The sequence below is a fragment of the Pogoniulus pusillus genome, chromosome 27, assembly GCF_015220805.1.
Source record: "Pogoniulus pusillus isolate bPogPus1 chromosome 27, bPogPus1.pri, whole genome shotgun sequence".
NCBI classification, from domain to species: domain Eukaryota; kingdom Metazoa; phylum Chordata; class Aves; order Piciformes; family Lybiidae; genus Pogoniulus; species Pogoniulus pusillus.
In genome coordinates, this window is record NC_087290.1 from 17,567,835 (window position 1) to 17,594,224 (window position 26,390).

Here is a 26,390-nt window from a genome sequence, read left to right on the forward strand (position 1 = left end):
GAGGAGGCGAATCTCTCTCAACCTACTACTCCCACTCCTAATACACCCCTGATGCCACTGGCCTGCTTGGCTAATTTCCATCTTGCCTTACACCACATTTGTGTTTCTGTTCCTTAAGCTTATTTCATGCCTGAGCAGTCTCACCTCTGTCCAGGTAAGAAAGAATGGAGGTAAAAATGCCAATCCCCATTTCCAGCAGTGCCTTTATTATGGTACATTAGAGTTGAGCTCATGGCTTACAGGTGTGTGGCACATAAGCCCTTGGTTCAGTAAGGAACCTGAGCTTGCATGAAACATCTGCAGTCAAATCCTAGACTGGCTTTTCTTTTTGGAACTCAGGCAAAGTCTTCAGAGTTCTTCTACAGTTACCTGTGCAGAATTTCTTCAGAGTAAAATACTTGCATAGAAAAATAGGCTACTCTGACATGATTACAGTAAAACACTGGATTGTTGAGGCAGCATCTTCCAAAATACAATAACCCCACCCCCCACCTCTCCCCAGCCCAGTAGACCCCCAAGAATTTGGTTTATCAAAACTTACATTCTCTTGCACATATAAACTCCTGGTCTGCAGAACCACCTTTGTGCAGGAAGATTTTGGGGCTTTTTTTGCCTTGCCCATGTCCTTCTGGACTTTATTGGAACATTCCAAGCAGGATGGTCATGAGACACAAGATATGCAGAGCTGGTTTGACTGCAGCTGACAAAGCCTTTTCAAGCTCTTGGTAAAGAGGAATTCTGGGACATGAAGCAGCAGCTGTTGGTCTGATTGAGACTTCTGAGAAGGAGAAGTCCTGTCTCACAGCACTGAAGTTCCCAGTGTTGTCAGGTATTTGCACTGTCTTCAGCATGGATCTGAAGCCTGGTACAGTAGCCTGGGGGCAGACACAAAAGCTTACTTGGTTTGAAAACACAGAGTCATGGAATCAGGCAGGGTTGGAAGGGACCACAAGGATCAGCCAGTTCCAACCCCCCTGCCATGGGCAGGGACACCCTGCCCTAGAGCAGGCTGGCCACAGCCTCATCCAGCCTGGCCTTAAACACCTCCAGGAATGAGGCTTCTGCCACCTCCCCGGGCAACCCCTTCCAGGGTTTCACTGCTGAAGAACTTCCTAACATCCAGTCTGAATCTACCCATATCCAGCTTTGTTCCATTCCCCCCAGTCCTATCACTGCCTGACATCCTAAAAAGTCCCTCCCCAGCTTTCTTGTAGCCCCTTCAGATACTAGAAGGCCACACTAAGGTCACCTGGGAGCCTTCTCCTCTCCAGACTGAACAGCCCCAACTCCCTCAGTCTCTCCTCACAGCAGAGCAGCTCCAGCCCTCTGCTCATCCTTGTGGCCCTTCTCTGGACACATGAATTTAGCTCTCAGTCATTCCCTAAAGGGCTTCTTTATACTCAGAGTGTGTAGGGAAAGGGTTCTGAACGTGTTTGAGAGCAGATCATGAGAAGAGTTTAGACACAGCAGTGGCAAGACTAACCTCCCCAAAAATGGAGATGGAAAGAGCAATAGGATACTTGTTTGCAGTATTTAGCACAAGCCCCTCGCTGGCTGCAGGCAGAGCCTAACACTGCAGAGCTGTTCTCTGACAATCTCCACAGAGAAGCTGTTTGCACCCAAGGACATAACTGAGGGTGGTGTCAGCCTGGGGCTGCCGGAGGCTCCATGGATCCCAGCCTCCACCTCCTCACCCTACAAGAACTCTGCACTTTGTTTCAGACACCTCAAGCTAGCATCACTGTGGCCCAGACACTCACCCCAGCCCTCCCCCACTGCAGTCAGCTACTTGCTTATCTCTAGACATTCTGGAGACTCAGGATTTAACTGCATCAAAGCTTTGCCTTTCTACTGGCTCAAGGCTATTTTCATTTAAATCTGCTAGAGGCCCAGAGGGTGGTGGTCAGTGGAGTTAAGGCCAGTTGGCAGCCAGGCACTGGTGGTGTTCCTCAGGGATCTGTGTTGGGACCACTTCTGTGTAACATCTTTATTGATGACCTTGATGCAGGCATAGAGAGAGTCAGCAGTGAGTTTGGCACCAAGTTAGGTGGCAGTGTTGATTGGAATGAGGGTAGAAAGGCTCTGCAGAGGGACTTGGATAGGCTTAGATCAATGGGCCAGCACTGATGGGATGAGTTTCAGCAAGGCCAAGTGCCAGGTCCTGCCCTTGGGCCACAACAACCTCAAGCAGGCTTGGGGCAGTGTGGCTGGGGAGCTGCTGGCAGAAAGGGACCTGGGGGCTGTAATAGACAGGAGCTGAATGGGAGCCAGCAGTGTGCCCAGGTGGCCAAGAAAGCCAATGGCATCCTGGGTGGGATCAGAAATGCTGTGGCCAGCAGGAGCAGGGAGGTGATTGTCCCTTGGACTCAGCTTTAGTGAGGCCACACCTCGAGTACTGTGCTCAGTTTTGGGCACCCCAATACAAGAGATGTGGAGGTGGTGAAGAAGGTCCAGAGGAGGGCAACAAAGCTGGGTAAAGGCCTGGAGAATAAATCTGATGAGGAGCAACTGAGGGAGCTGGGGATGGGTAGTGTGAAACAGAGGAGGCTGAGGGCAGAGCTCATGGCTGTCTGCAGCTACCTGAAGGGACATTGTGGAGAGGCTGCTGCTGGGCTCTGCTCACAGGCAATTGGAGACAGAACAAGGGGGAATGGGCTCAAGCTGAGGCTGGGGCGGTTTAGACTGGACATTAGGAAGAAGTTTTTCAGGGAGAGATTGGAATGAGCTGCCCAGGGAGGTGGAGTCATCCACCTTGGATGTTTTTGAGGGTGGTTTGGCTGTGGTGCTTGGGGATACGGTTTAAGGTGAATCCTGTAGAGTAGGGTTTCAGGTTGGCCTTGGTGATCCCAAGGGGCTTTGCCAACCTGCATGGTGCTGTGATTCTGTGGATTTCTGTCTTACAGATCCTGTACACAACTTGAGCAAGCTCAGTTCAGTGGTCTATAAGGATGCAGTCTTACTGTGCTCAGGAACTCAATGCAGTTAGAAGCAGCAATCCAGTAAGGGCTGCACAGAATTGTCAGGGTTGGAAGGGTCCTCAAAAGATCATCCAGTTCCAACCACTCTGCCATGGGCATGGACACCTCACCCTAGATCAGGCTGCCCAGAGCCACATCCAGCCTGGCCTGAGAAACTCGCAGGGGTGGGGCAGACTTACATTGATCAGGTACGTCCCGGGCAGGAGGAGGAGGAAGTACTCCCCGTGTTCATTTGTTCTGTAGGGGCAGATGTGAGGCCTTCCTTTGGCTTCCACGATGGCATTGGGAATAGGATTCCCATTCTTATCAGTAACTTGACCCTTGACACCTGTGAGAAAGGAGGAGCAGTGGCATTAAGCAAAGGTAAAAGAGCAGTCAGACACTCTAGGCAGCGAGACACAAGACAAGGCAAGGCTTTGTGCAGACCCTTCAGCTCATTTTGAAGTACCACTGCTTCACTAGGCAGCAGCTCTCTTCTGCCTGTGGAGTCAAGATCACACCTAGAAAAGCCTTGCAAAACCACAAAGCCAAGCAGCAAAGAGCCACCATGCCTTGTGCACACCCAAACACCAAAGTAAGTGCTCAGGGAAGTGGACTCCCTGAAGGTAGAATCATAGAATCAGGCAGGGTTGGAAGGGACCACAAGGATCAGCCAGTTCTAACCCCCTGCCATAGGCAGGGGCACCTCACACTTGATCAGGCTGTCCAGAGCCTCATCCAGCCTGGCCTTAAACACCTCCAAGGATGAGGCTTCCACCACCTCCCTGGGCAACCCCTTCCAGGCTCTCACCACTCTCATGGTAGAGAACTTCTTCCTAACATCCAGTCTGGATCTATTCATTTCCAGCTTTGTTCCATTCCCCCGAGTCCTATCACCCCCTTAGAGCCTAAAACGTCCCTCTCCAGCTTTCTTGTAGGCCCCCTTAAGACACTGAAAGGCCACGATAAGGTGGGATGGCCCTAGGAGACTGGCCCCATCTTGTTCCTGCCTCAGCAAATTTTAAGCCCCATGTCCCACTGCAGCAGTGCCCACTGCCCCATGCCTGCCACACGTGTGAGTTCCCACCCGGTCCTTGTAGCACTTGCTAGTCAGAAGCAGAAGCTCCCAAGCTCAGGCCAGGGCTCCCCACCTGTGAGCTACTGAAGAGCTCCTGTTTTTCCCACCAGGCAGGCCTCAGCTTTACCTCTGTTCCCCACTTCCATACCCACCTAGATGAACTTGTTTTATGTATTCAATCAGTGCAGCTTTGTTGTCCTTCCAGAACTTTTCCAGCTGGTCTTCTGGAGGATATTTACAGCATGACAGCTCCAACGTGATTTCAAAACACTGTCCCCAGACATAGTTGTAATCCTGCATTCCACCTTGAAAGTCAAATAAAACAAGACAGTGTTCAGCTGCAAGGAAGCACTGAGCACAAGTCAGAAGAAAAGCAGGGCAGTTAAACTCTTGGCACTTCCATCACACCTGTAGGAAAAGCAAAGCAGGCAAAGTATTCATCAGTGCCACACTTGTCTCTACTGCCTCCCGTGGAAAATCACTCCAGTTACATGCAGAGTGCTGTTTTCCACAGCAAGGTGGCATTCTGGGAATGATGAATGCTATGGCTAAGGAAGGGTGGGTCACAGGATCACAGGTTGTTAGGGATCTCTGGAGAGCTTCCAGTCCAGCCCCCTGCCACAGCAGGAGCAGAGAATGCAGCGCAGGTTGCATAGGAACACATCCAGACAGGGCTGGAAAGGCTCCAGAGAAGGAGACTCCACAATCACTCTGGGCAGCCTGTGCCAGGGCTCTGTCACCCTTGCACTCAAGAAGTTCTTCCTCTTGTCCTCCTATGCCAGCCCTCAGCTATTTATAGACATTGCTCAGATCCCCTCTCAGCCTTCTCCTCTGCAGACTAAGCAGCCCCAGAGCTCTCAGCCTCTCCTCATCAGGCAGTGCTCCAGCCCCTTACAATCATCCTTGTGGCCCTCCATTGGACTCCTTCAAGTAGATCCTTTTGATTTAAACTCATTCAAGCACTTCCAACTATAAATATGAGCAGATAAATTCACAAGCTGGCACCATTTGCCACTGCCAAAAGCATCCTGAAGAGCCTCTTAAGGCTCTGAATTCAGGCTGTGAAAGCAACAGGCAGTGGCACAGTGCATGGGGCCCATGTTGTATGTGGCTGCACACAGAATGGTCTGGGCTGGAAGGGACCTCCAAAGCTCATCCAGTCCAACCCTTCTGCACTCAGCAGGGACATCCTCAACTACATCAGGTTGCCCACAGCCCTGTCCAGCCTCACCTTGAATACCTCCAGGGATGGGGACCCAACCACCTCCCCGGGCAACCTGTTCCAGTGTTCCACCACCTCCCTGGGTGCAGAACCTGTTCCTAACATAAACAAGAACATTTATTTCAGTGATCAAGCCTTGGAAAAAGGATGGGCTGTGAGCAGAAAACCACCTTCTCTGTCTAAAAGCCACACCAGTGCCTGCACACTCATGTCATCTATACAGCTCTGCGAGCCTTAGGAAAGGGCTGGGAAGCAGCCAGATAGCAGAGATTGGTGGCTTGTGCAAACCCTAAATGTGAGGGTCTGCAAACACTCAGGTCCTGCTCAGAGAATCTGCTTCTATGCATTTGCTTCCTCCCCTCATGAACCCTTTCCTCTGGTCAAAACCACAGCCCTTTGCTCGGCAAAGCCGAGGCGAAAGTGAGACCATCGTATCCGAAGCAACAGAAGAGACCTTCACCTTCTTACCTTCCAGCTGGTACCAAGAGTAGCCGTTGGTAATGCCCTCTGGGAAGGTCTGTCTGTTGTCACAGCCCAGCCCTTTGTACATGCTGGCATGGTTGGAAGAATAGGTTTTGGCCAGGTGAATAAAGACATCATCATCTGGAGACCTGCTATAGCCTTGTGCAGAGGCAGTAACTGCAGAAGAGAGAAAGCCAACATGAACTGCCACTGCGGTGCTGGCTGGCACAGCACTAACACCTCCCAGGCAGCTGCACCAGGCAGGGAACTGTCACAAAAGTGCCAGGGCCAGAAGGGATCTCAAAGGTCATCCTGTTCCAAATCCCCTGCCATGGGCAGGGACAATTTCCACTAGATCAGGTTGCCCAGAGCCACATCCAGCCTGGCCTTAAAAACATCCAGGGATGAGGCTTCCACCACCTCCCTGGGCAACCTCTGCCAGTCTCTTGCCACCCTCATGCTGAAGAACTTCTTCCTAACCTCTAATCTAAACCTCCCCTCCTCTAGCTTGGATCTATTCCCCCCAGTCCTAACACTACCTGACACCCTAAAAAGTCCCTGTCCAGCTTTCTTGTAGCTCCCTTCAGAAACTGGAAGGCCACGAGAAGGTCTCCTGGGAGCATTCTCTTCTCCAGACTGAACAGCCCCAACTCTCTCAGCCTCACAGCAGAGCAGCTCCAGTCCTCTGATCATCCTTGTAGCCCTTCTCTGAACACCTTCCAGCACCTCCAGATCTTTCCTGTAACAGGGGCTCCAGAACTGGACACAGCACTCCAGGTGAGGTCTCACCAGAGCAGTGTAGAGGGGAAGGATCCCCTCCCTTGCCCTGCTGCCCACACTTCTCTTGCTGCAGCCCAGGCTCTGGTTGTGTCTCTGGGCTGCAAGAGCACATTGGTGGCTTATGATGAACTTCTCATCCACCAGCATCTCCAGGTCCCTCTCCCCAGGGCTGCTCTCAAGCCAGTCCCTGCCCAGCCTATATCAGTGCTTGGGACTGCCCTGACCCAGGTGCAGGACATTGCCCTTGGTCTTGTTGAACCTCATGAGGTTGGCTTGGGCCCAGCTCTGCAGCCTGTCAAGGTCCCTCTGGATGGATCCCTTCCCTCCAGACTTTGACAAGCTCTTTTTGATGTGGCCTGTCAAAGTCTGCCTATCTCAACTCAAACCCTGGAAAACCCTTGCAGAAATCCCTATCAAGGTTGCTTTTGCACAGCTAATGCTCCTCAAGCCAATCAGCCATGGAGAAGAGACTTTACTGCTTGCTCACCTGAGTTACCATTGTCAAAGGTGTAACTGGCAACCAGGGCACCCCCGTGCAAGTTTGCTGAAAGCACAAAGGTTTCATTTTTTATCCAGTTGATGACTGCTTGAGTCTCTGGCTGGATGTCAGCATTGTTATCCTCAAAGGCATCAGGGAAGTTTCGGTTCAGATCTTCTCCATTCTTGTTGTACCTTGGGAAGGGAGAAGGCATTCCTGTTACTGCTGTGCCTACAAGCACTTCCACGTGGCCAGCCTCCCAGCACTCAAGGTCTGGGGCATGCTAGTGGGAACTGGCAAGCTGACCACTGCAAATCATAGAATGGTTTGGGTCGGAAGGGACCTCCAAAGGTCATCCAGTCCAAACCCCTCTGCACTCAGCAGGGACATCCTCAACTAGATCAGGTTGCCCACAGCCCTGTCCAGCCTCACCTTCAATATCTCCAGGGATGCTGGCCTCAACCACCTCCCTGGGCAACCTGCTGCAGAACCTGTTCCTAACATCCAGTCTCAATCTGCTCTGCTCTAGTTTGAAGCCATTGCCCTCGTCCTGTCCCTGCAGCCCTTTGCAAACAGTCTCTCTGCAGCCTTCTTGTAGCCCCCTTCAGCTACTGGCAGGCTGCTATTAGGTTTCCTTGGAGCCTCCTCTTCTGCAGGCTGCACACCCCCAGCTCCTTCAGCCTGGCTTTGTAGCAGAGCTGCTCCAACCCCCTGAGCATTTTTGTGGCCTCCTCTGGACCTGCTCCATCAGCTCCATGTCCTTCCTGTACTGAGGGCTCCAGAGCTGGATGCAGCACTGCAGGTGAGGCCTCAGCAGAGTAAAGTGGCAGAATCCCCTCTCTGACCTGCTGGCAGTGCTGCTCTGGATGCAGCCCAGGCTGTGATTTGCCTTCTGTGCCACCAGCTCACACTGCCTGCTCATGTCCAGCTCAAGTACTGAGAAGATGGATATCTGTTCACTTTCTAGCAGCACTGCAATTCCCATAGGATACAATAGGACAATTCTGTGGTATTCCAAGTAGAAACAGCAAATGATATTCAACATGCACCCTCCTACAGGTTCAAAGCCTAAGCCAGATAAGAAAGATGTTGTCTGCCTTGCCTTTCTGCTGTCCAGGGAGGTGGTGGAGTTGCCATCCCTGGAGAGTCTGGCTGGGGCACTTAGTGCCATGGTCTGGTTGACTGGCCAGGGCTGGGTGCTAGGTTGGGCTGGATGACCTTGGAGCTCTCTTCCAACCTGGCTGATCCTATGATTATCCTATGATTCTATGAAGGTGACTACTGGATGGTGTGTCCCTTGTCCTGCTGTCCCTGTGGACACTGAGCAGAAAGTGTGACTCAAACATGTGATGTGCTCCCTTCTCCCTGTACATGAGGGTCGAGCTTGTGCAGATGTTTTCCTCTCAGGTCAGCAGAGGGAATATTTTAACCCCAGTTAAACTGTGCATTTGACAGCAAGGGGATGAGAAACACCACCCTCCTTAAAAGTCTCATCTATTTGCTGAGGAGCAACTTTGTCTCCTGATAAAAAGGAAGATCTACACAGGTCACCCCAAGAACTAAAGCTACCTGTTCACTCCCTTCCGAGTCTGCCAAGGAAACTTCTAGCTCAGGAGTTTGCTCTTTTGTCCAGTTTTGTCCCTCTGGCATTTCTTCCCATTCTCCCACTCCCCCTCTTCTAGCATGTTAAACTTCTCCTCCCCTGTTTGGTCTCTGCAAGAGTTGGATCAGGGAAAGCAAAAGCAGCACAGGATGCGATGCTAGGTTGTATTTCCTTCTGCCTCTATTGGGTAGCACTGCTATTAGCACAGCATCTATTACAGCTGGCTCTGCTTGCACAAATCCTCCCTCTTACTACATCTGCCTTCAACATGATCTTTAAGCACATTTCTCGAGGTCCATTCACCAAGCTCAGACACACCTCTTTCTCATTAACAAGAGTTACAGGGCTCTCCAGTTGAAATAGATCCTCCTGGGTGGGGTTTTCCTTCCTTTCCTTAGTAGCATCCTGAAGGTCTAAAGAGGTAATTGTGCTTCTATTTGCAATCCAGGTCTCCTGCCTCAAAGCTTAGGTCATTAGACCATCCTGACCAATTTTCTTTAGCTGCACCACATATAAACACCAGCCTGACTCAGCCTTCCAAAACCTCTATGCTGTAACAGCCCAAATTAGCCCTAACACATCCCCTAGGCTGTCCTCTCCACCGTGTATGATTCAGTGGCTTGGTTATCTCCCATTATTAACCCCCACCCATTTCCTTTACCTGCTCCCACCCTCCTAAGCCACCTTTACCTTCCTCGTGTGTAATAACAGTCAGGCACTTTGGTAGCTTCAAACCCATCAGGGTTCATGGTTGGCAGGATATGGATGCGGGTGCTGTTGAGCAGCCTGGTAACCAGCGGGTCACGTCGATAGCTGCTCACCAGGAAGTCTATCAAATGCAGCAGCATTTCCCTCCCAACAGTCTGTGTGAAGAAGCACAGAGTGGAATTTAAGTCTGCTATGGAAGAGAATCAACACTAGAAAAAACAAAACCAAACCACTCTTGCACTTGGAGGTTTTTCTTACTGGATCTGGGGGTGCCAGTGGATGGGAGGTTGAGCATGAACCAGCAATGTGCTCTGCTGGCCACGAGGGCCAATGCCATTCTGGGGTGGGTTAGAGAGGCTGTGGTTAGTAGGTTGAGAGAGGCTCTCCTGCCCCTCTACTCTACCCTGCTGAGGCTGCATATGGAGTACTGGGTCCAGTTCTGGGCTCTCCAATTCAAGACAGACATAGAAGTGTTTGAGAGAGTCCAGAACAGAGCCACAAAGATGATTAAGGGAATGGAACTTCTCTGTCAGGAGGAGAGCCTGAGGGAGCTGGGGCTGTGCTGCTTGGAGAGGAGAAGCCTGAGAGAGGACCTCAGGAATGGTTATGAAGATGTAAAGGTGAGTGGCAAGAGGCTGGAGCCAGGCTCTGCTGGGTGATGCCCAGTGCCAGGCCAAGGGGCAGTGGGTGGAAGCTGAGGCATAGCAAGTTTCATTTAAGCATGAAGAAGATTTTTTCCCTGTGAGGGTGACAGAAGCCTGGCACAGGCTGCCCAGGGGGGTTGTAGAGTCTCCCTGTCTGGAGATACTCAAGAGTTGCCTGGATGTGTTCCTCTGTGATCTGCTCTGGACACTCCTGCTCTGGCAGGGGGTTGGAGTAGATGACCTTTCAAGGCCACTTCCAGCCCCTGACATTAGATGAACTTTGGAGGTCACTTCCAGCCCTGACCATTCTAGGATTCTAGATTCTGGGTGCTCTCCCATAAAGTCATTCACTAGGCAACAGCAGTCACTGGGTGGGGGTTCACAAGGGTTTTAAACCTAGACCTGTGATGGGAAGGTGACTGCGTCAGCTGCACAGCTTAAGCCCTGCATGGATAAGGCATCTCCTTATCCAAACCTAAAACTGAGCCAGCTGCCTGTCGAGGACTGTGTGGGCCTACAAAGGCAGCACTGCATAACCTCAGCTGCTCTGCACAATCAGCTCTGTGCTGATGCCCCAGGGCCCATGGGCCCTGAACCTGTCACCACCAGGCTGCTATGGAGCATGATTTCTGTTCTTGCTGATCCCACGGAGTCACAGCACCATGCAGGCTGGCAAAGCCCCTTGGGATCACCAAGGCCAACCTGGAAGCCTACTCTACAGGATTCACCTTAAACCATAGCCCCAAGCACCACATGCAAACCACCCTGAAACACAGCCAGGCTGGGGGACTCCACCACCTCCCTGGGCAGCTCATTCCAATCTCTCTCTGAAAAACTTCTTCCTAATGTTCAGTCTAAACCTCCCCAGCCTCAGCTTGAGGCCATTCCCCCTTGTTCTGTCTCCAATTGCCTGTGAGCAGAGCCCAGCAGCAGCCTCCCCACAATGTCCCTTCAGGTAGCTGCAGCCAGCCATGAGCTCTGCCCTCAGCCTCCTCTGTTTCACACTGCCCATCCCCAGCTCCCTTAGTTGCTCCTCATCAGATTTATTCTCCAGGCCTTTCCCCAGCTTTGTTGCCCTCCTCTGGACCTGCTCCAGCACCTCCAAATCACAGGCTCACAGGACTTCAGGTGTTGGAAGTGACCCAAAAAGATTATCAAGTCCAACCCCCCTGCCACAGCAGGACCACACAATCTAGCTCAGGTCACACAGGAACACATCCAGACAGGCCTGGAAAGGCTCCACAGAAGGAGACTCCACAACCTCTCTGGGCAGCCTGTGCCAGGGCTCTGGCACCCTTACACTCAAGAAGTTCTCCCTTGCTGTGAGCTGGAACCTCCTGTGCTGCAGCTTCCATCCATTGCTTCTTGTCCTATCCCAGGGAGCAGTGAGCAGAGCCTGTCCCCTATCTCCTGACCCCAGCCCTCAGAGAGTTACAGACATTTATTAGATCCCCTCTCAGCCTTCTGTTCTCCAGACACACCTCTCTTGTATTGCCTTCCATGGGAACTTGAGCATAGCCTCAGGAGAGGCCCCACGGACACATCTGTTGCACTCTCTGCTGCTTTGCTTTGTTTTAATGCCATGAGCACAGGCAGTGAGGAATTCAGGAGGGTAAATACAAAGAAGCCCTTAGAAAGACAGCTGGAAGGACACTTCCCTGGAGCTTTTGGATGAAGCCAAGGCAGTGGCAGAGAGCAAGCTCACCAGATTCTTGTTCCTGTAGGTTTGTATGGGTTGTGAAAGCTGGCAGGACATCTGCCTTTCATCTGCTCTATCAGACTGCAAGCACAACAGTGGCAAGTTCCAGCAAGTTAAGGACAATCCTGTTCTGCCCCAGAAACAGGCTACCACAGTGTTCATTCACTGGACCATACTTTCCAGGAGCACCTTCTGTAGCACTGGGACCTATGCCTCAAGGGTACTGCAGGGTTCCTAAGCCCTGGCTGGGATGGGAACAAATCAAGACTTGTACCAAGATGTACTCTGGAGATAATTTATCTCTACTTTATCTCCAAGAGCCAAGGCTGCTGAACCACTGCAAGCTCCACTTCACAGAATCACAGGACTTTAGAGGTTGGGAGGGACCTCCAGAGATCATCCAGTCCAACCTCCCTGCCAAGGCAGGATGCCCTAGGGTAGCACACACAGGAATGCACCCAGGTGGCTTTGGAAAGGCTCCAGAGAAGGAGACTCCACAACCTCTCTGGGCAGCCTGTTCCAGGGCTGTGATGGAGCAGAGCTACAGCATCTCCTACCTTTCAGAATGCAGCACTGAAATGGGTCTATTACAAAGAACTGGGTCACTATTCTGAAGGAAGGAACTTGGAGTGGCACTGCTGGGTAAACCTAGCACTGCAGATGAACGTCTTCCTGCTTGCAGTCTTGTTCAGGTTAAGCTGAGAGGGAGGTGAAATCAGGCAGGGGAAAAAGAATGCTTCATCCACAGCTGCTATCTGCACAAATTCACCTTGCTGAAATGTCACACTGGTGCATTCTGAGTGGCAAAGCTTGCTTTGGGTGCTCAGGTAAACAGGAACAGGGCTACCAGCTCAGCCTGCAGGAGCTGGGCTGGTACACAGCAGAGCAAGGAGGACTGAGTGCAGCTGCTGTTCAGGATGGGAGCAAACCATCTCTTGCCAGTTAGCTGGCAACTGCTGTTTATTGCAGCAGAAACAACTAACCAACTCTGCTAAGATGCAGATCACACCATTTTAAGTGCCATGCTTGAAGGCAACCATGGTGTCCAAGCTGGCACTCAATCACTTCTGCCATGCTGTTTGTACAGGGAAAAAGTGATCTTCACAGAACCACAGAGCTGTCAGGGCTCTAGGTTGGACTTGGTGATCCTGAGGGGCTTTGCATAGAATCAACCAGGTTGGAAGAGACCTCCAAGATCATCCAGCCCAACCTAGCACCCAGCCCTGCCCAATCAACCAGATCATGGCACTAAGTGCTTTGCTTGAACACCTCCAGGGATGGCAACTCCACCACCTCCCTGGGCAGCCCATTCCAATGCCAATCACTCTCTCTGGCAACAACTTCCTCCTAACACCCAGACTAGACCTCCCTTGGCACAACTTGAGGCTGTGTCCTCTTGTTCTGTTGCTGGTTTCCTGGCAGCAGAGCCCAACCCCACCTGGCTATAACTTCCCTTCAGGTAGTTGTAGAAAGCAATGAGCTCTGCCCTGAGCCTCCTCTGCTGCAGGCTGCACACCCCCAGCTCCCTCAGCCTCTCCCCACAGGGCTGTGCTCCAGGCCTCTTTGTGATTCTGTGATTTAAGAGGACAGGATGAGCATCTGGTTTTAATGGCACTATGATCCCAAGTGCAATGCCCAGGTGCACGTAGCTCAGCTGAGGAAAGCCCTTTCTCCCACCCCTAGGGACACAGTTAGACATGCAGTTTCTCCCTGTGCATCTCCAGCTGTCAGTTTCCTCTCAGAGGGAGAGAGTTAGGAGGAAAGGCTTCCAGCCATGCCGTGGCACAGCCCACGCGTGTCAGGGTCTGGAAGCACACCGAGGCAGAGGCTGTGACTGCCCTTTCTGTCTACACACACTTCAGTTCTCTGACTACAGCCTCTGGTATGGCTGGGTCAGCACCCTGCTCACCTACGGAAGGGCTTGCTCAAGAAGTCCTAGTGGCAGCCACTTAAAAGATTGAGGTTAGCTCCAATTGCACACCTGCCCTGTGACACTGCACTGCAGCGCCTCTGCTTTACTACTTCTTTTGTTGCCACATGACAGAGACCTCTGACCAGGGGACTCTGCCCATTTCACGACTAAAATTGCTTCATTAAACATGGCCTGGTTTGGTTTAGGTTTGTTGGTTTGGTTTTTACGTTGAACTATGTTGAAAGAAAGATCCAAACCATCAGGTAGGACCTGTTTCAGAGCAACGAGGTCCTGCCAGCCTCCTTGCTCTGGTGCTGGCTGCTCGATAGACCTAGTGCAGTACAGCAGGCACAACCCTGCCAAAGGAAGTGAAGGTTTGCAGCAGAGAAATCACAGAACCAGGTTGGAGAAGTCCCTCAGGATCAACAAATCCAACCCAGAACCCTGCTCTACAAGGTTCACCCTAAACCATATCCCCAAGCATCAAAGTCAAATGACCTTTAAATACATCCAGGGTTGGTGACTCCACCACCTCCTGTGGTCCATCCTGGTTTATCACTTAAATGCCACATTTAGAATGGTAGAACAATAGAACGAGTCAGGGTTGGAAGGGACCACAAGGATCAGCCAGTTCCAGGCCCCTGCCATGGGCAGGGACAATTTCCACTAGCTCAGGTTGTCCAGAGCCACATCCAGCCTGGCCTTAAAAACCTTCAGGGATGAGGCTTCCACCACCTCCCTGGGCAACCCCTTCCGAGGTCTCCCCACTTTCATGGTGAAGAACTTCTTCCTAACATCCAGTCTGACTCTCCCTATTGCTCCATTCCCCCCAGTCCTATCACTCCCTGACAGCCTAAAAAGTCCCTCCCCAGCTTTCCTGTAGCCCACTTCAGATACTGAAAAGTCACAATAAGGTCCCCTGGGAGCCTTCTCCTCTCCAGATTGAAAACTCTTTTAGTCTCTCCTCACAGCAGAGCAGCTCCAGCCCTCTGCTCATCCTCGTAGCCCTGGGGGTCAGGAGTGGGGGGGACAGGCTCTGCTCACTGCTCCCTGGGATAGAGCAAGCGGCAAGGGATGGAAGCTGCAGCACAGGAGGTTCCAGCTCAGCACAAGGGGGAACCTCTTGCCTGGAAGGGTGCCAGAGCCTGGCACAGGCTGCCCAGAGAGGCTGTGGAGTCTCCTTCTCTGGAGCCTTTCCAGGCCTGTCTGGAGGTGTTCCTGTGTGACCTGAGCTGGATTGTGTGGTCCTGCTCTGGCAGGGAGGTTGGACTTAATGGTCTCTTTGGGTCCCTTCCAACCCCTGACATCCTGTGAGCCTGTATGTAAGGTCTCTCCTGAGCCTCCCCTTCTGCAGGCTGCACCCCCCCAGCTCCTTCAGCCTCTCCTCACAGGGCTGTGCTCCAGGCCCCTCCCCAGCCTTGCTTTCAAGCACTTCAACATCCAGGTCCTCCACATCTCTCTTGTATTGAGGTGCCTTTGGTTTCATTTGAAAGGAATCCCCTCTTGCTAATAAGCAAGCACCAGAAGCACCTTTGCCCCAAGCTATTCTGATTTGCCCTCACAGATTGTGCTAGTTTGAAGCTAGCTGGAATATTTTGGTGAGAATTAGATGCTAGGCTGTGAAAAAGAAACAATGGTGATGTCTGCTGCACTCACAGGCTTGCTGACATGGGTAAGAACAAGAACACAAACACAGATAACAGAGTTGCTCTCTGGCTTTGGTTGCTTCCCTTCTCTCCCTAACCTGCTGTCTGTGTAACTAATCCTTCTGCTCCCCTGGCCAACCCTCCAAACTCCCCCTGAACATAAGGCAAAGTCTGGGATAAGGTAGAGGGGTGGAAAGGATGTTGAAGGGTGGTTGGGAGCCCCTCCTGGGGACTCTGCTTTCTGGGAGGGCTGCTGTGTTTCTGTATTACCTTTTTAACTTGGATATTTCTGTCTATAGCTGTAGAGACTGTAAATACCTGTTTGTCTCTTGTGCTAAACTGTACATATAAAGCTCCATTCTAATTTCCAGCTTGGCTGAATCTGGTCTGGGTGATTTTCTTAAGTGTGGAGGGGGGGCAGGTAACACCCAAACCATCAAACAGCTTCAAGCTGCAAAGCCTAAAGCTATTTTGAGACTTGTCTTCCAACTAGGGGACTGCTCAAGAGCCATGCATGGCTTGATTGGGATTCTAACAGAATTTGAGTTACTCAGACACTATTTATATCACCAGAAATACTTCATCAGAAGGAGTGATGTAGTAGGACTGCAGAAGTAGCCTTACAAGCATGAACAAATATGTGAGCTTTATTTAGCCAGAATGCTGAACAAAGCACCTTGCAGATGATGGTAAGTGATATAAATGTATCCTTTGGGGATATAAATCTTGTAAGTTACCAGCCAAAAAAGCAGCTGCCTCTGCTCACAAAACAGACACTCTAAATACCTACCCTCAGAATAACCTATGTACCTGAAGCTGGGATCAGATAGATGCCTGTATGAACAACTGCAGTGCATCAGATTCTTCCCTCAGGCTCCAGCCTCACTTTTCAGTAGATCATGTTCTCATGGCCCACTGAGACACAAAGCATTATCGGAAGTCTCGGCCTGAATAAGCACTAGTACTGAAAAGGGAAACAACTGGTACCCAGGGAGAGCTAAGGCAACTGAAATCAGAAAGTCTCTGAGGTATTTAGAAGGGTTAAAAAGACACAGACCACTCAGATATGTTAACCAGGCATACCTGGCAATACAGTCATAGAATGGATTAGCTTGGAAGGGACCTCAGAGATCATCTAGTTCAGCACACTGCACAGGTAAGCAGAACAAAGCCAAAACAGCCCAGGGCAATATCAGATTGAATCATAGAACTGTCAGAGTTGGAAGGGACCTCAAGGATCACCTAGCTCCAACCCCACTGCCATGGGCAGGGACATGTCACACTAGATCAGCTTGCCTAGAGCTGCATCCAACCTGGCTTTAAATACATCCAGGCATGAGGATTCCACCACCTCCCTGGGCAACCTGTGCCAGTCTCTTACCACCCTTATGGTGAAAACTTCTTCCTAATGTCTGATCTAAATGTCCCCTCCTCTAGCTTGGATCCATTCCCCCCAGTCCTATCACTACCCAACACCCTAAAAAGTCCCTCACCAGACTTCTTGTAGGCTCCTTTCAGGTATTGGAAGGTCTACCATGGCCACCTCCCTATTTCCCCCCACCCCAAACTGATAAGCTTCTTATCTGGGGAGAGGAGCAAAGGTGTGTAAATATCAATGGAATGAGGGGAAATAAAGCCCATATTTGTTAAGTGTCCTGTCTAATGCAGGGACTAAAATCATATTTAGCAGGAACTACTGTAACCATGCTGTTCTAGGAAAGGGATTTTCACAGAGAGAGTGGTCAAGGCACTGGAATGAGCTGCCCAAGGAAGTGGTGGAGTCGCCAGCTCTGGCTGTGTTTCAGGGTGGTTTGGATGTGGTGCTTAGGGCTATGGTTTAAGGTGAATCTTGCAGAGTAGGGCTCTAGGTTGGACTTGGTGCTCCTGAAGGGCTTTGCCAAGCTGCATGTTTCTGTGATTGGAAGCATAAATAACAAGTCCTGCCCAAACAAACATCTACATAAGAAAGTGAATGCTTGTTTGAAGACTACAAGAGAGATTAATTGGTACACTGCCTATGCAGCACTACTTCAGAGTGTTAGGACTACCTATCCTCTGTATTGCCACTCATAAGCTTTACAAGTGCCAATAAAGATGGTCCCATCTCAGCCTGTTTGTGGTATTCTTTGAGATGCAAAGGAGCAGCACATTTAAGCAACAGAGTCACCAGCAACACAGTTACTATCAGAGAATCAAAGTTGTTTTGATTGGAAAAGAGCTTTAAGATCACTGAATCCAACCACTATGTGATGCTAAACCACATCTCTCAGCCTAACTTCTCTGCATCTTTGAAACACCTCCACGGGTGGGATCACAGGATGTTAGGGGTTGGAAGGGACCTCCAGAGATCATCCAGTCCAACCTCCTGCCACAGCAGAGCCCTATAAACTCACACAGTGAGCAGCATCCCCTCACACCACCACCATAGAATCATAGAATCAAGCAGGTTGGAAGAGACTTCCAAGCTCATCCAGTCCAACCTAGCACCCAGCCCTGCCCAATCATAGAATCAAGCAGGTTGGAAGAGACCTCCAAGCTCATCCAGTCCAACCTAGCACCCAGCCCTAGCCAATCAACCAGACCATGGCACTAAGTGCCCCAGCCAGGCTTTTTTAATTAAAAAAAGAGCTAGAAAGGGGGAAAAAAAGGCAAGATTGTTTTTTTTAACAATCTCCTCCAGAGGATTACAGGATCAGAGAGTGTGAGGGGTTGAAAGGGATCTCCATGGATCATTGAGTCCAACCCTCCTGACAGAGCATCTAGCACAGGTTGAACAGGATCCTTATCATCATCATCTGTTTCTAGTTCACTTATCAAGCCACATTACTTTGACCAACTGCTTCCAGTTTCTCTTTCAGAATGAGTAACAAATGTCTCCTTAGAAACATCAGTTACTGTCTTTCAGGAAGGGCAACAGATGCTGCATGGAACTAAATTTCAGGCTGCATTGTTTACCTGCACACAGAAGAACTCAGTCCTTTGACCCTTTGAGAAAAGATGCTTTGGTAACCTTTGTTTCCCCTTGGATTCTCAGATCAGGACAATGCAACCACACATCAAAGCAAGCTTTGTATTTTAACCTACTTTAGGTTCACCACAATCAGGAGATAAGCTTTGCCAGGAAGAGCCAGGCTGCATTTTGCTCTAAGTGCATACTGGGGGAGTATCATTCTACTCTGCCTCAGTGAAAGCACACCTGCATTACTGGGTCCAGTTTTGGGCTCCCCACTTCAGGAGAGACAGCGACCTGCTGGAGAGAGTCTAGTGGAAAGCCAAGAGGATGAGTGGGGGAGTTGGGCATCTCTCCTATGGAGAGAGACTGAGAGCCCTGGGGCTGTTTAGTCCACAGAAGAGAAGGCTGAGAGGGGATCTGAGCAATGTGTACAAATAGCTGAGGGCTGGGTGTCAAGTGGAGGGGCCCAAGCTCTTTTGGTGGTGCACAGCAATAAGCCAAGGAGCAATGGATACAAACTGGAACAGAGAAGGTTTCAGCTCCACATGAGGAGAAACTTCTTTGCCATGAGGGTGCCAGAGCCCTGGAGCAGGCTGCCCAGAGAGGTTGTGGAGTCTCCTTCTCTGGAGCCTTTCCAAAGCCACCTGGATGCATTCCTGTGATGCTGCTTCGGCAGGGGGTTGAAGTGGATGCTCTCTGGAGCTCCCTTCCAACCTCTAACGTTCTGTGATTCTGTATCTTCTCTGTTCCTAGACTTTTCTCTAGTCTAAAAGCCTACTGGACCAGACTGGACTTGTGAACTGACACAGCTGGAATCAATTTCTTCTTGAGAGCACATTTTGCTTTCATTCTAGCTTTAGGATAAAGTTTACTTCTGCAGACCTGCTCAAGCTCTGCTCGAGTGCCTCAGGTAACTGCAAGACCCACAGATACAGAACACATTGGCCAGGATCAAAGAGGAAATACCACTCAGAGTGCCCCAAGTCCACTGTGTGCTCAGTGTGCTACACAGCAGCTATAGAAACTGAATTAAGTAACTCCAACTGTCATGGACTGACCTTTCCCATAACAAGTCAACCCTAGATACCAAGCTGCAGAATCATCTGCTCGGTAGCATCCTCTAACCTTTTACTCACATCTTACCCACTGTTACTCTGCCAGAAATGGAGCACTTTACAGTGAGGAAAGTATCTGAGCTGGGAGGGGAAGGCAGCTAGAGCCAGGCCTATGCATCAATTCTGCTCTCCAGCAGCTAAGCATTTTATGAAGTGTTCTGAAAGCAGAACTGTCAATCAGCCTTCATTCAAAGAAAAAACCCAGACCAAACAACTTAAAAACAGAACAACAACAAAAAAAATCCCAGCAACACCAAAACACAAACCAAACCAAACAACCAAACCAAACCAAACAACCAGCCCCACACCAAGAAGCAAACAAAAGCAGTCTAAAATAAACCTAGATCTATCTTCTGTGCAAAACAATGCATGGAATAACTACCTAAGGAACAAATGCTTCAGGATATGATGTCACATCTTGCCTATCAACTCATTAATGTATTACAAGTAGGTCTCCATGTGAAGTGTCTGAACACAATGTGCCATCCCATAGCCACGTAGAGGAAAGCTTTAAATTAGGCAGCCTTGAGAATCAGCAAGACTGGTAGCTCAAAGAATCTACAGACAGAGGTCCTAGGCAGAAAGGAAACCCACAGGGCATGCAAAGTGCTCTGCTTTTGGAGATGAGGACTGAAAAGCTACTAGAAACACTCTTCTACTAGAAAGCCTTAACCCCTGAAATGGGCTAAGAGGGATATGTTACTGTCCTCTCCTTGAGCAAGAGGAGAATGCAAACAGATTGGCCACCTAGGGACAACAAAAGTATAGGCTGAGAGTTTTAAGCAAGTCTGCAATTAGAAATTGTTTAAAAACTAACAACTTTGTAACAAAGAGGCAATCCAAACTACATCCCTCTGGTGCACTCTGGTCATTAGCATAGATACTGGCATTGTATTCCCTACTCCCAGGGAAATACAGGCCCTGCAGCCTGACCCAGAGATCAGCAAATGCAGGCTGCGACAGAATCACAGGTGGGAAGGGACCTCCAGAGAGCATTCAGACCAACCCCCCTGCCAAAAGAAGGAACTCCAAGGGTAGTCCACACAGGAATGCATCCAGGTGGCTTTGGAAAGGCTCCAGAGAAGGAGACTCCACAACCTCTCTGGGCAGCCTGTGCCAGGGCTCTGCCACCCTCACTGGAAAGAAGTTTCTCCTCATGTGGAGCTGAAACCTTCTCTGTTCCAGTTTGTATCCATTGCTCCTTGGCTTATTGCCATGCAACACCCAAAAGAGCTTGGCCCCCTCCACTTGATCCCCACCCCTCAGCTATTGATAGACATTGCTCAGATCCCCTCTCAGCCTTCTCTTCTCCAGACTGAACAGCCCCAGGGCTCTCAGTCTCTCTCCATAGGGGAGATGCTCAACTCCCCACTCATCCTCATGGCTCTCCAGTGGACTCTCTCCAGCAGGCCCCTGTCTCTCCTGAAGTGGGGAGCCCAAAACTGGACACATTATTCCAGATATGGTCTCACTAGTGCAGAGCAGAAAGAGAAAAGAACCTCCCTAGACTTGCTTGTTCCACTTGAATGACAGCTGCAGCTGGCTTTCCTCTTATCTCCAGCCCTCAGCTGTCTATCCCCTTCCATTCTCCTCAGCTCTCACCCCACCAAGTTCCTCAGCACTGTGAGCTGCAGCCTCAGCATGGCACATGTAGATAACACAGGCATGGAGATGTTCACTGCTCATTTTTAGAAGCAAGAATGAGTGAGACTTTCTGCACTCTGAGGAACTCATACGAAGCACACTAAAGTCATTTGGCTCAAGCCCAGAGTTTCACTTTAAAATAGAGCTAAAACTTATCATAGTAAGACTTGTACCCACTCTTGTTCCTTACTTTCATTATCCCCCACATGCACACTCTTTATGTACCAGTTACTCTTTCAGTTACTCTTTCTGGGTTCTTTCCCTCATAACCACCTTTGCTCTAAGTCTTTGCCAATACTGTGGCATATCAGAAGTGCATTTACAGGATCACAGGTAGGTTTAGCTGTTAGTTTTTATAATTCCAAGGGTGTGTGGCTTTGTGGATGGACTTTGTCTTCACAGCCTTGTAAACTCCATTTGCAGCATATTCGGTGAGTCACTGTGATGGGAAGGGAAAGAAAACAAAATAGTGGAGGAGGAAGAGTGACTCCTTCTGAGTTTATCCATCTAGTCCAGGCTAACCCATGACATTAAACCCATGAAGTATTAGCCTGTGTTTTAAAACACAGTCAGTTTTGCTTTGCTCTAAACCCTGTGCTTAAATAGAACTTATGGTTGCTGCATTTGTGTCCATTTGTCCTAACTGAAGCTAAAACAGTCTTTAAATGCTGTGTTGTAGTTTTACCTCAGCTGGTAACTAAGCACCATGCTCATTTGCACCCCTCCCTCCCCCAGTAGGCTGGGAAGGAGGAGTGTGGAAGGGGAAAAAAAATGTTGAATTCCAAACCGTTAAAGTAAAATAATTGCAATGAAAGTGAATGTAGCAAAAAGAGAGAAATAAACCCCAAGCAGAGTGATGTACAACCTGGCTATGTGCAACCTTCTCATTCTGTTTTTGTGCAGTGCCAGGAGCCCTGAAACTAACCTCATAGGAGCAACTCCGGTAGAGTACAAACATTTTATGGATATATACTTCAGTTTGGTTTTCTCCAGCACTATTTTTTTCCCCCTGGTACTTCAAACCCACCCAGAATGTGTGATTCAGTTCTCTTTGTTGTTGATGGCAGTAACCCAGGCTCAGCATAAGCCAGCAGTGTGCCCTTGCAGCCCAGAGAGCCAACCAGATCCTGGGCTGCAGCAAGAGAAGTGAGTGGTTGGTTCTAGGATTCAAAGTGTGGCCAGCAGGCTGAGGGAGGTGATTGTCCCCTTTGCTCCACTCTGGTGAGACCTCACCTGGAGTACTGTGTCCAGTTCTGGAGCCCCTGTTAGAGAAAAGATCTGGAGGTGCTGGAAGGTGTTCAGAGAAGGCTCACGAGGATGATCAGAGGGCTGGAGCTGCTCTGCTGTGAGGACAGGCTGAGAGAGTTATGGCTGCTCAGCCTGCAAAAGAAAAGGCTCCAAGGAGACCTTATTGTGGCCTTCCAGCATCTGACAAAGCCTACAAGAAAGCTGGGGAGGGACTTTTTAGAGTGTCAGGTAGCAACAGGACTGGGAGGAATGGAGCAAAACTAGAAGTGGGTAGATCCAGACTAGATGCTAGGAAATAGTTCTTCACCATGAGGGTGGTGAGAGCCTGGAATAGAGTGTCCAGGGAGGTGGTGAAAGCCTCATCCCTGGAGGTGTTTAAGGCCAGGCTGGATGTGGCTCTGAGCAAACTGATCTAAGTGTGAGGTGTCCCTGCCCACAGCAGGGGGATTGAAACTGGATGATCCTTGAGGTCCCTTCCAACCCTGACTGATTCTGTGATTCTCTGATTCAATTTCCACACTGTGTTATAAGAAATGTCTGAAAGTAAGTTCCTCTTTGTCATTTTCTCAGCTACATGCCATCACTATAGTGAGCAGACAAGTAGAATGCCTGGTCTTTCATTACTAAGCATTTTCACTGGCATGCAATGAACCTGAAGCTAGCACTTCAGTAGCCTCCTATGAACAGTCTACAATTATCAATCACTCTGTATCAGAAGAGTTAGGAGATCTAAACCAATTCCCTGTCACACCTTGGGCATAGGTTCCACTAGTGAAGGTGCAGAATGATGTCAGGGAGAGGTTAATTGGCTAGGTTCTCTATTAACTCTGTTACCAGGCAAGCACTGGTGCACCTCCTGCTGCACCAGGTCCTAATCCCTAGGGAGCCCTTTGGCAGGGAGCCCTGCAGGTACACCTTCCCTGCAGCACATGCTGTGCTCTGTGCACACAGCCATGTGGAAGTCCTGCATGGACGTTGAAAACCAAACCAAGCAAAGACACTCACCCTCTGCATGCTTCAGCCTCTCAGTTTGTAGAGGAGGGATAGTAGAATACTGATAAGTGAGACTTTTTTTCTGGCAGATCAAAGTTAGCAAACTACTTAAGATCAATGGGTGGAATGTGCCAGTTGAAAGGCAACAGGGAGAGTAATTGAATAGTAAATGTCAGAATAGGATTAAATCACGGCTCCCACCTGAATAAAAACCACCATCTTTCAGGAGAGGCCTTTTGAAATAAACTGCTTCTGGAAACTTCTAGTTGAACCACGTTACAATATGGTCAGTTTGTTTTGTTTTTTTGCCTCTCCAGGGCTAGAATCTGCCAAAGAGTTGTTAATTTATTAAGTCAGCCTTGACCCACACACAACATTTGTTCAGTGAATGGGAGCTGGCTTAAGGAGGGTGTTTACAATCACAGAAATGTTCAGGTTGGCAAAGCCCCTCAGGAGCACCAAGCCCAACCCATATCCCTACACTACAAGGTGCACCCTAAACCATAGCCCCAGGCACCACAGCCAAAACAGGGAGCTGAGTACCGGATCAGGCACTCAGCAACCTTGCAGAATCTCCACCCTTGCAGATATCCAGCAACTGGGTGGAGAAAGCTCTGAGCATCATAATCTAACTTTCAAGTTAGGCCTGCTTTGAATGGGAGCTCAAACTAGATGGCCTCCAGAATTGCATTATTTTATGATCCTGCCTGAAGCAAATGAGGTTTCTGACATAAAAAGTGTTTAGATGTTTCCACTACAGAAATCATAGCATCACAGAATGTCAGGAGCTGGAAGGCACCTCCAAAGCTCATCCAGTCCAACCCCCCTGCCAGAGCAGGAGCACCTAGAGCAGAGCACACAGGAATGCATCCAGGGGGGTTTTCAATGTCTCCAGAGAGGGAGACTCCACAACTCCCCTGGGCAGCCTGTGCCAGGCTTCTGTCACCCTTACAGTGAAAAAGTTTTGAGGTACTGTTTTTTGGAAGGATAGATTTAGACAAGGCATTAGGAACAAATTCTTTATAGTGAGGGTGGTGAGACACTGGCACAGGTTGCCCAGGGAGGTTGTGGATGCCCCTTCACTGGAGGTGTTCAAAGCCAGGCTGGATGAGATCATGAGCAACCCAGTTTAGTGGGAGGTGTCTCTGACCACGGCAGAGATGTTGGAACTAGATGATATTTACTGTCCCTTCCAACCCAAACAAGTCTATGAATCATGATGTGGAGCTGGCAGAACAAGGGAGAGCTCACATAATCACCTTTTCTCACACAGTCTGGCAAAGCAGAAGGCAATATACCATGATCTGAATGAAGCTACAGTGCATTGCTTGATCCCAATCAAGAGATTTGCATGCTAATGGCACTCAGACAAGTTAAACAGTTCATCTTGTCAGCTCTCAGATGTCTAGATATGCAAGTGCCAAAACTGCAATATCTCGGGTTACATGAAAGTTTTTGCCCCACCTCCACAAAGATAAGCCAGCAGAGTTCACACCAGAGAAGCCAAAATCTAGTCCTACCACTAAAACGTTCGCTAAGCCCCTTCAAGGCAGGAAAACGAAGTAGCATGCACTGGAAGGAACCATACTTAGAGATCAGCCTTCTCTCAAGTGGATAAATAACATAATCTTGCCTTTGATGAAACCAATAACACAGCTTAAATAACTCTGACTCCTTGTCTAGTTTGAGCCTTCCCATGAGACTTTCTAAAGAGCGAAGACATGCACAGAGACAAGATCACATAGCAACATGAAGGCTGTTTGGTACCTCCCTTCAGCTGAAAGTTACGTCCTAGGCAAATACAAGAACACTTAACAAAACTGAAGATACACACAGATTCAACCAGGTTGGAAGAGACCTCCAAACTCAGCCAGTCCAACCTAGCACCCAGCCCTGGCCAGTCAACCAGACCATGGCACTAAGTGCCCCAGCCAGGCTTTGCTTGAACGCCTCCAGGGACAGTAACTCCACCACCTCCCTGGGCAGCCCATTCCAATGGCAACCCCAGGAGGTGGAACAACAAGAAACTACTAACAGTTCTCATTATCATCCACTCAGAAGTAGCTGTAAGCTTTTAAAACCCTCACAATCATAGACTGTTGATAGATGCCACAACTATCTCCTTCCAGTGGCATGAAATGGGATTAGAGGAAGAGATGACGGTGCCAAAGAATGAGCTTCTGTTTAGTTTTATACCTCTTTATCAAAGTGATTTAATTTTCTGAATGAAAATCCACTTAGAGTTAGGTTTGTTTGGATTTTTTTGTTTGTTTGCCTTTTTTTTTTTCCTTCTGGAAAGTAGATATTATTTATATGCTAATCAATACTAAACTTTTTAATCTCTTTAAACAAAGTGTGGGTTGTTGGGGGTTTATTTCTCTTTACATTTACTGTAGGAAAATACCTGTCAAAGAGAGACATAAAAGATCTGCAAAACAATTATTGATTTCAGTGTATTTTCCTGTGGGGTTTGAGCCTGAAACTCCATCCTCCACTTAAAAGCACAAGACCTCGTATCGGTATGGAATCTGAAGTCCATTTCCTAGTCAGTCCAGACTGACAGGTAAAGCCACGAGAGAAGGTATTCCTAACACAGCCACAAGCTGGAAAGCACACACTTCTATCCCGGACTGGGCACTTTAACAAACAGGGTACCACATCTTTTTTGGAAGCCCTGTTTCTGAAATCGCCAGTTAGGAGGATTTCCAGTTCTCGGGGGGGAGGGAAAGGAGGAGGGAGAAGAAAGGAAAAGCGTTGGGAGAATTTGTACCCCAGCTGAAGCGCCGTACGTGTCACCAGAGTTTGTTATTCACGCTCAAGCGAAAGAAAGTGGAAACTTCAAAGAGCCTGAAGCAGAGAGGCACCGGCAATGAGAGCTGCGATCGGAGCAGCCCCCGGCGCCAGCGATCGCGCACGGAGCGCCGCCGCGGCCACCTTTTGCCCGCGCCCGTCCCAGCTAACAGAACCCGGCAAGCCTTCGCCTCCGCCTCCTCACCCTCGCTCCCTACCTTCCACCGAGCGCCCGATGCTGTGCAGGTGTGTGAGGGAGGGGTACTCGGCGTGAACCCTCTTCAAGTACGCCTCCAGCTCCTCGGCGTGGTGGTACTTGAAATCCAGCGCGGCCGTCACAGAAATCAGGCAGAAGATGCTCATCACGTCCTAGAAGGAAAGAGATGAAGCAAATAGCCGAGGGGAACCGGCGGCTGGCCGCTGCCCTGGCCGAACGCGATGAGGAGGGAAGGCTTCCT

General features: G+C 49.6%; 1 protein-coding gene across 2 annotated transcripts; it reads right to left on the minus strand.

Annotated features, from left to right (window-relative positions):
- Positions 1-503: 503 nt before the first annotated feature.
- On the minus strand, positions 504-26,390 carry CPM (carboxypeptidase M). Of its 2 annotated transcripts, XM_064165882.1 has the most exons (11): positions 26,144-26,390; positions 25,735-25,745; positions 22,590-22,635; positions 15,992-16,005; positions 11,938-11,957; positions 9,271-9,443; positions 6,987-7,171; positions 5,726-5,896; positions 4,188-4,340; positions 3,158-3,306; positions 504-875 (listed from the first exon to the last, which is right to left on the minus strand). In XM_064165882.1, the coding sequence occupies exons 1-11, from the start codon at positions 26,293-26,295 to the stop codon at positions 636-638; spliced, it is 1,314 nt and encodes a 437-aa protein (XP_064021952.1). In that variant the 5' UTR covers positions 26,296-26,390; the 3' UTR covers positions 504-635. The 2 variants fall into 2 exon arrangements, with proteins under 2 accessions (XP_064021952.1, XP_064021951.1); XM_064165881.1 differs by lacking the exons at positions 11,938-11,957; positions 15,992-16,005; positions 22,590-22,635; positions 25,735-25,745 and having other exon boundaries at positions 26,151-26,236.

Coding starts and splice junctions, on each gene's coding strand:
- CPM (XM_064165882.1), bottom strand. CDS start 26,295: ATGAGCATCTTCTGCCTGATTTCTGTGACGGCCGCGCTGGATTTCAAG. Junction 9,444..11,937: donor CCTTGGCTCTTGGAGATAAA/GTAGAGATAAAT, acceptor TTCTTCACACAG/ACTGTTGGGAGGGAAATGCT. Junction 876..3,157: donor CCGGGACGTACCTGATCAAT/GTAAGTCTGCCC, acceptor GTCTGCCCCCAG/GCTACTGTACCAGGCTTCAG.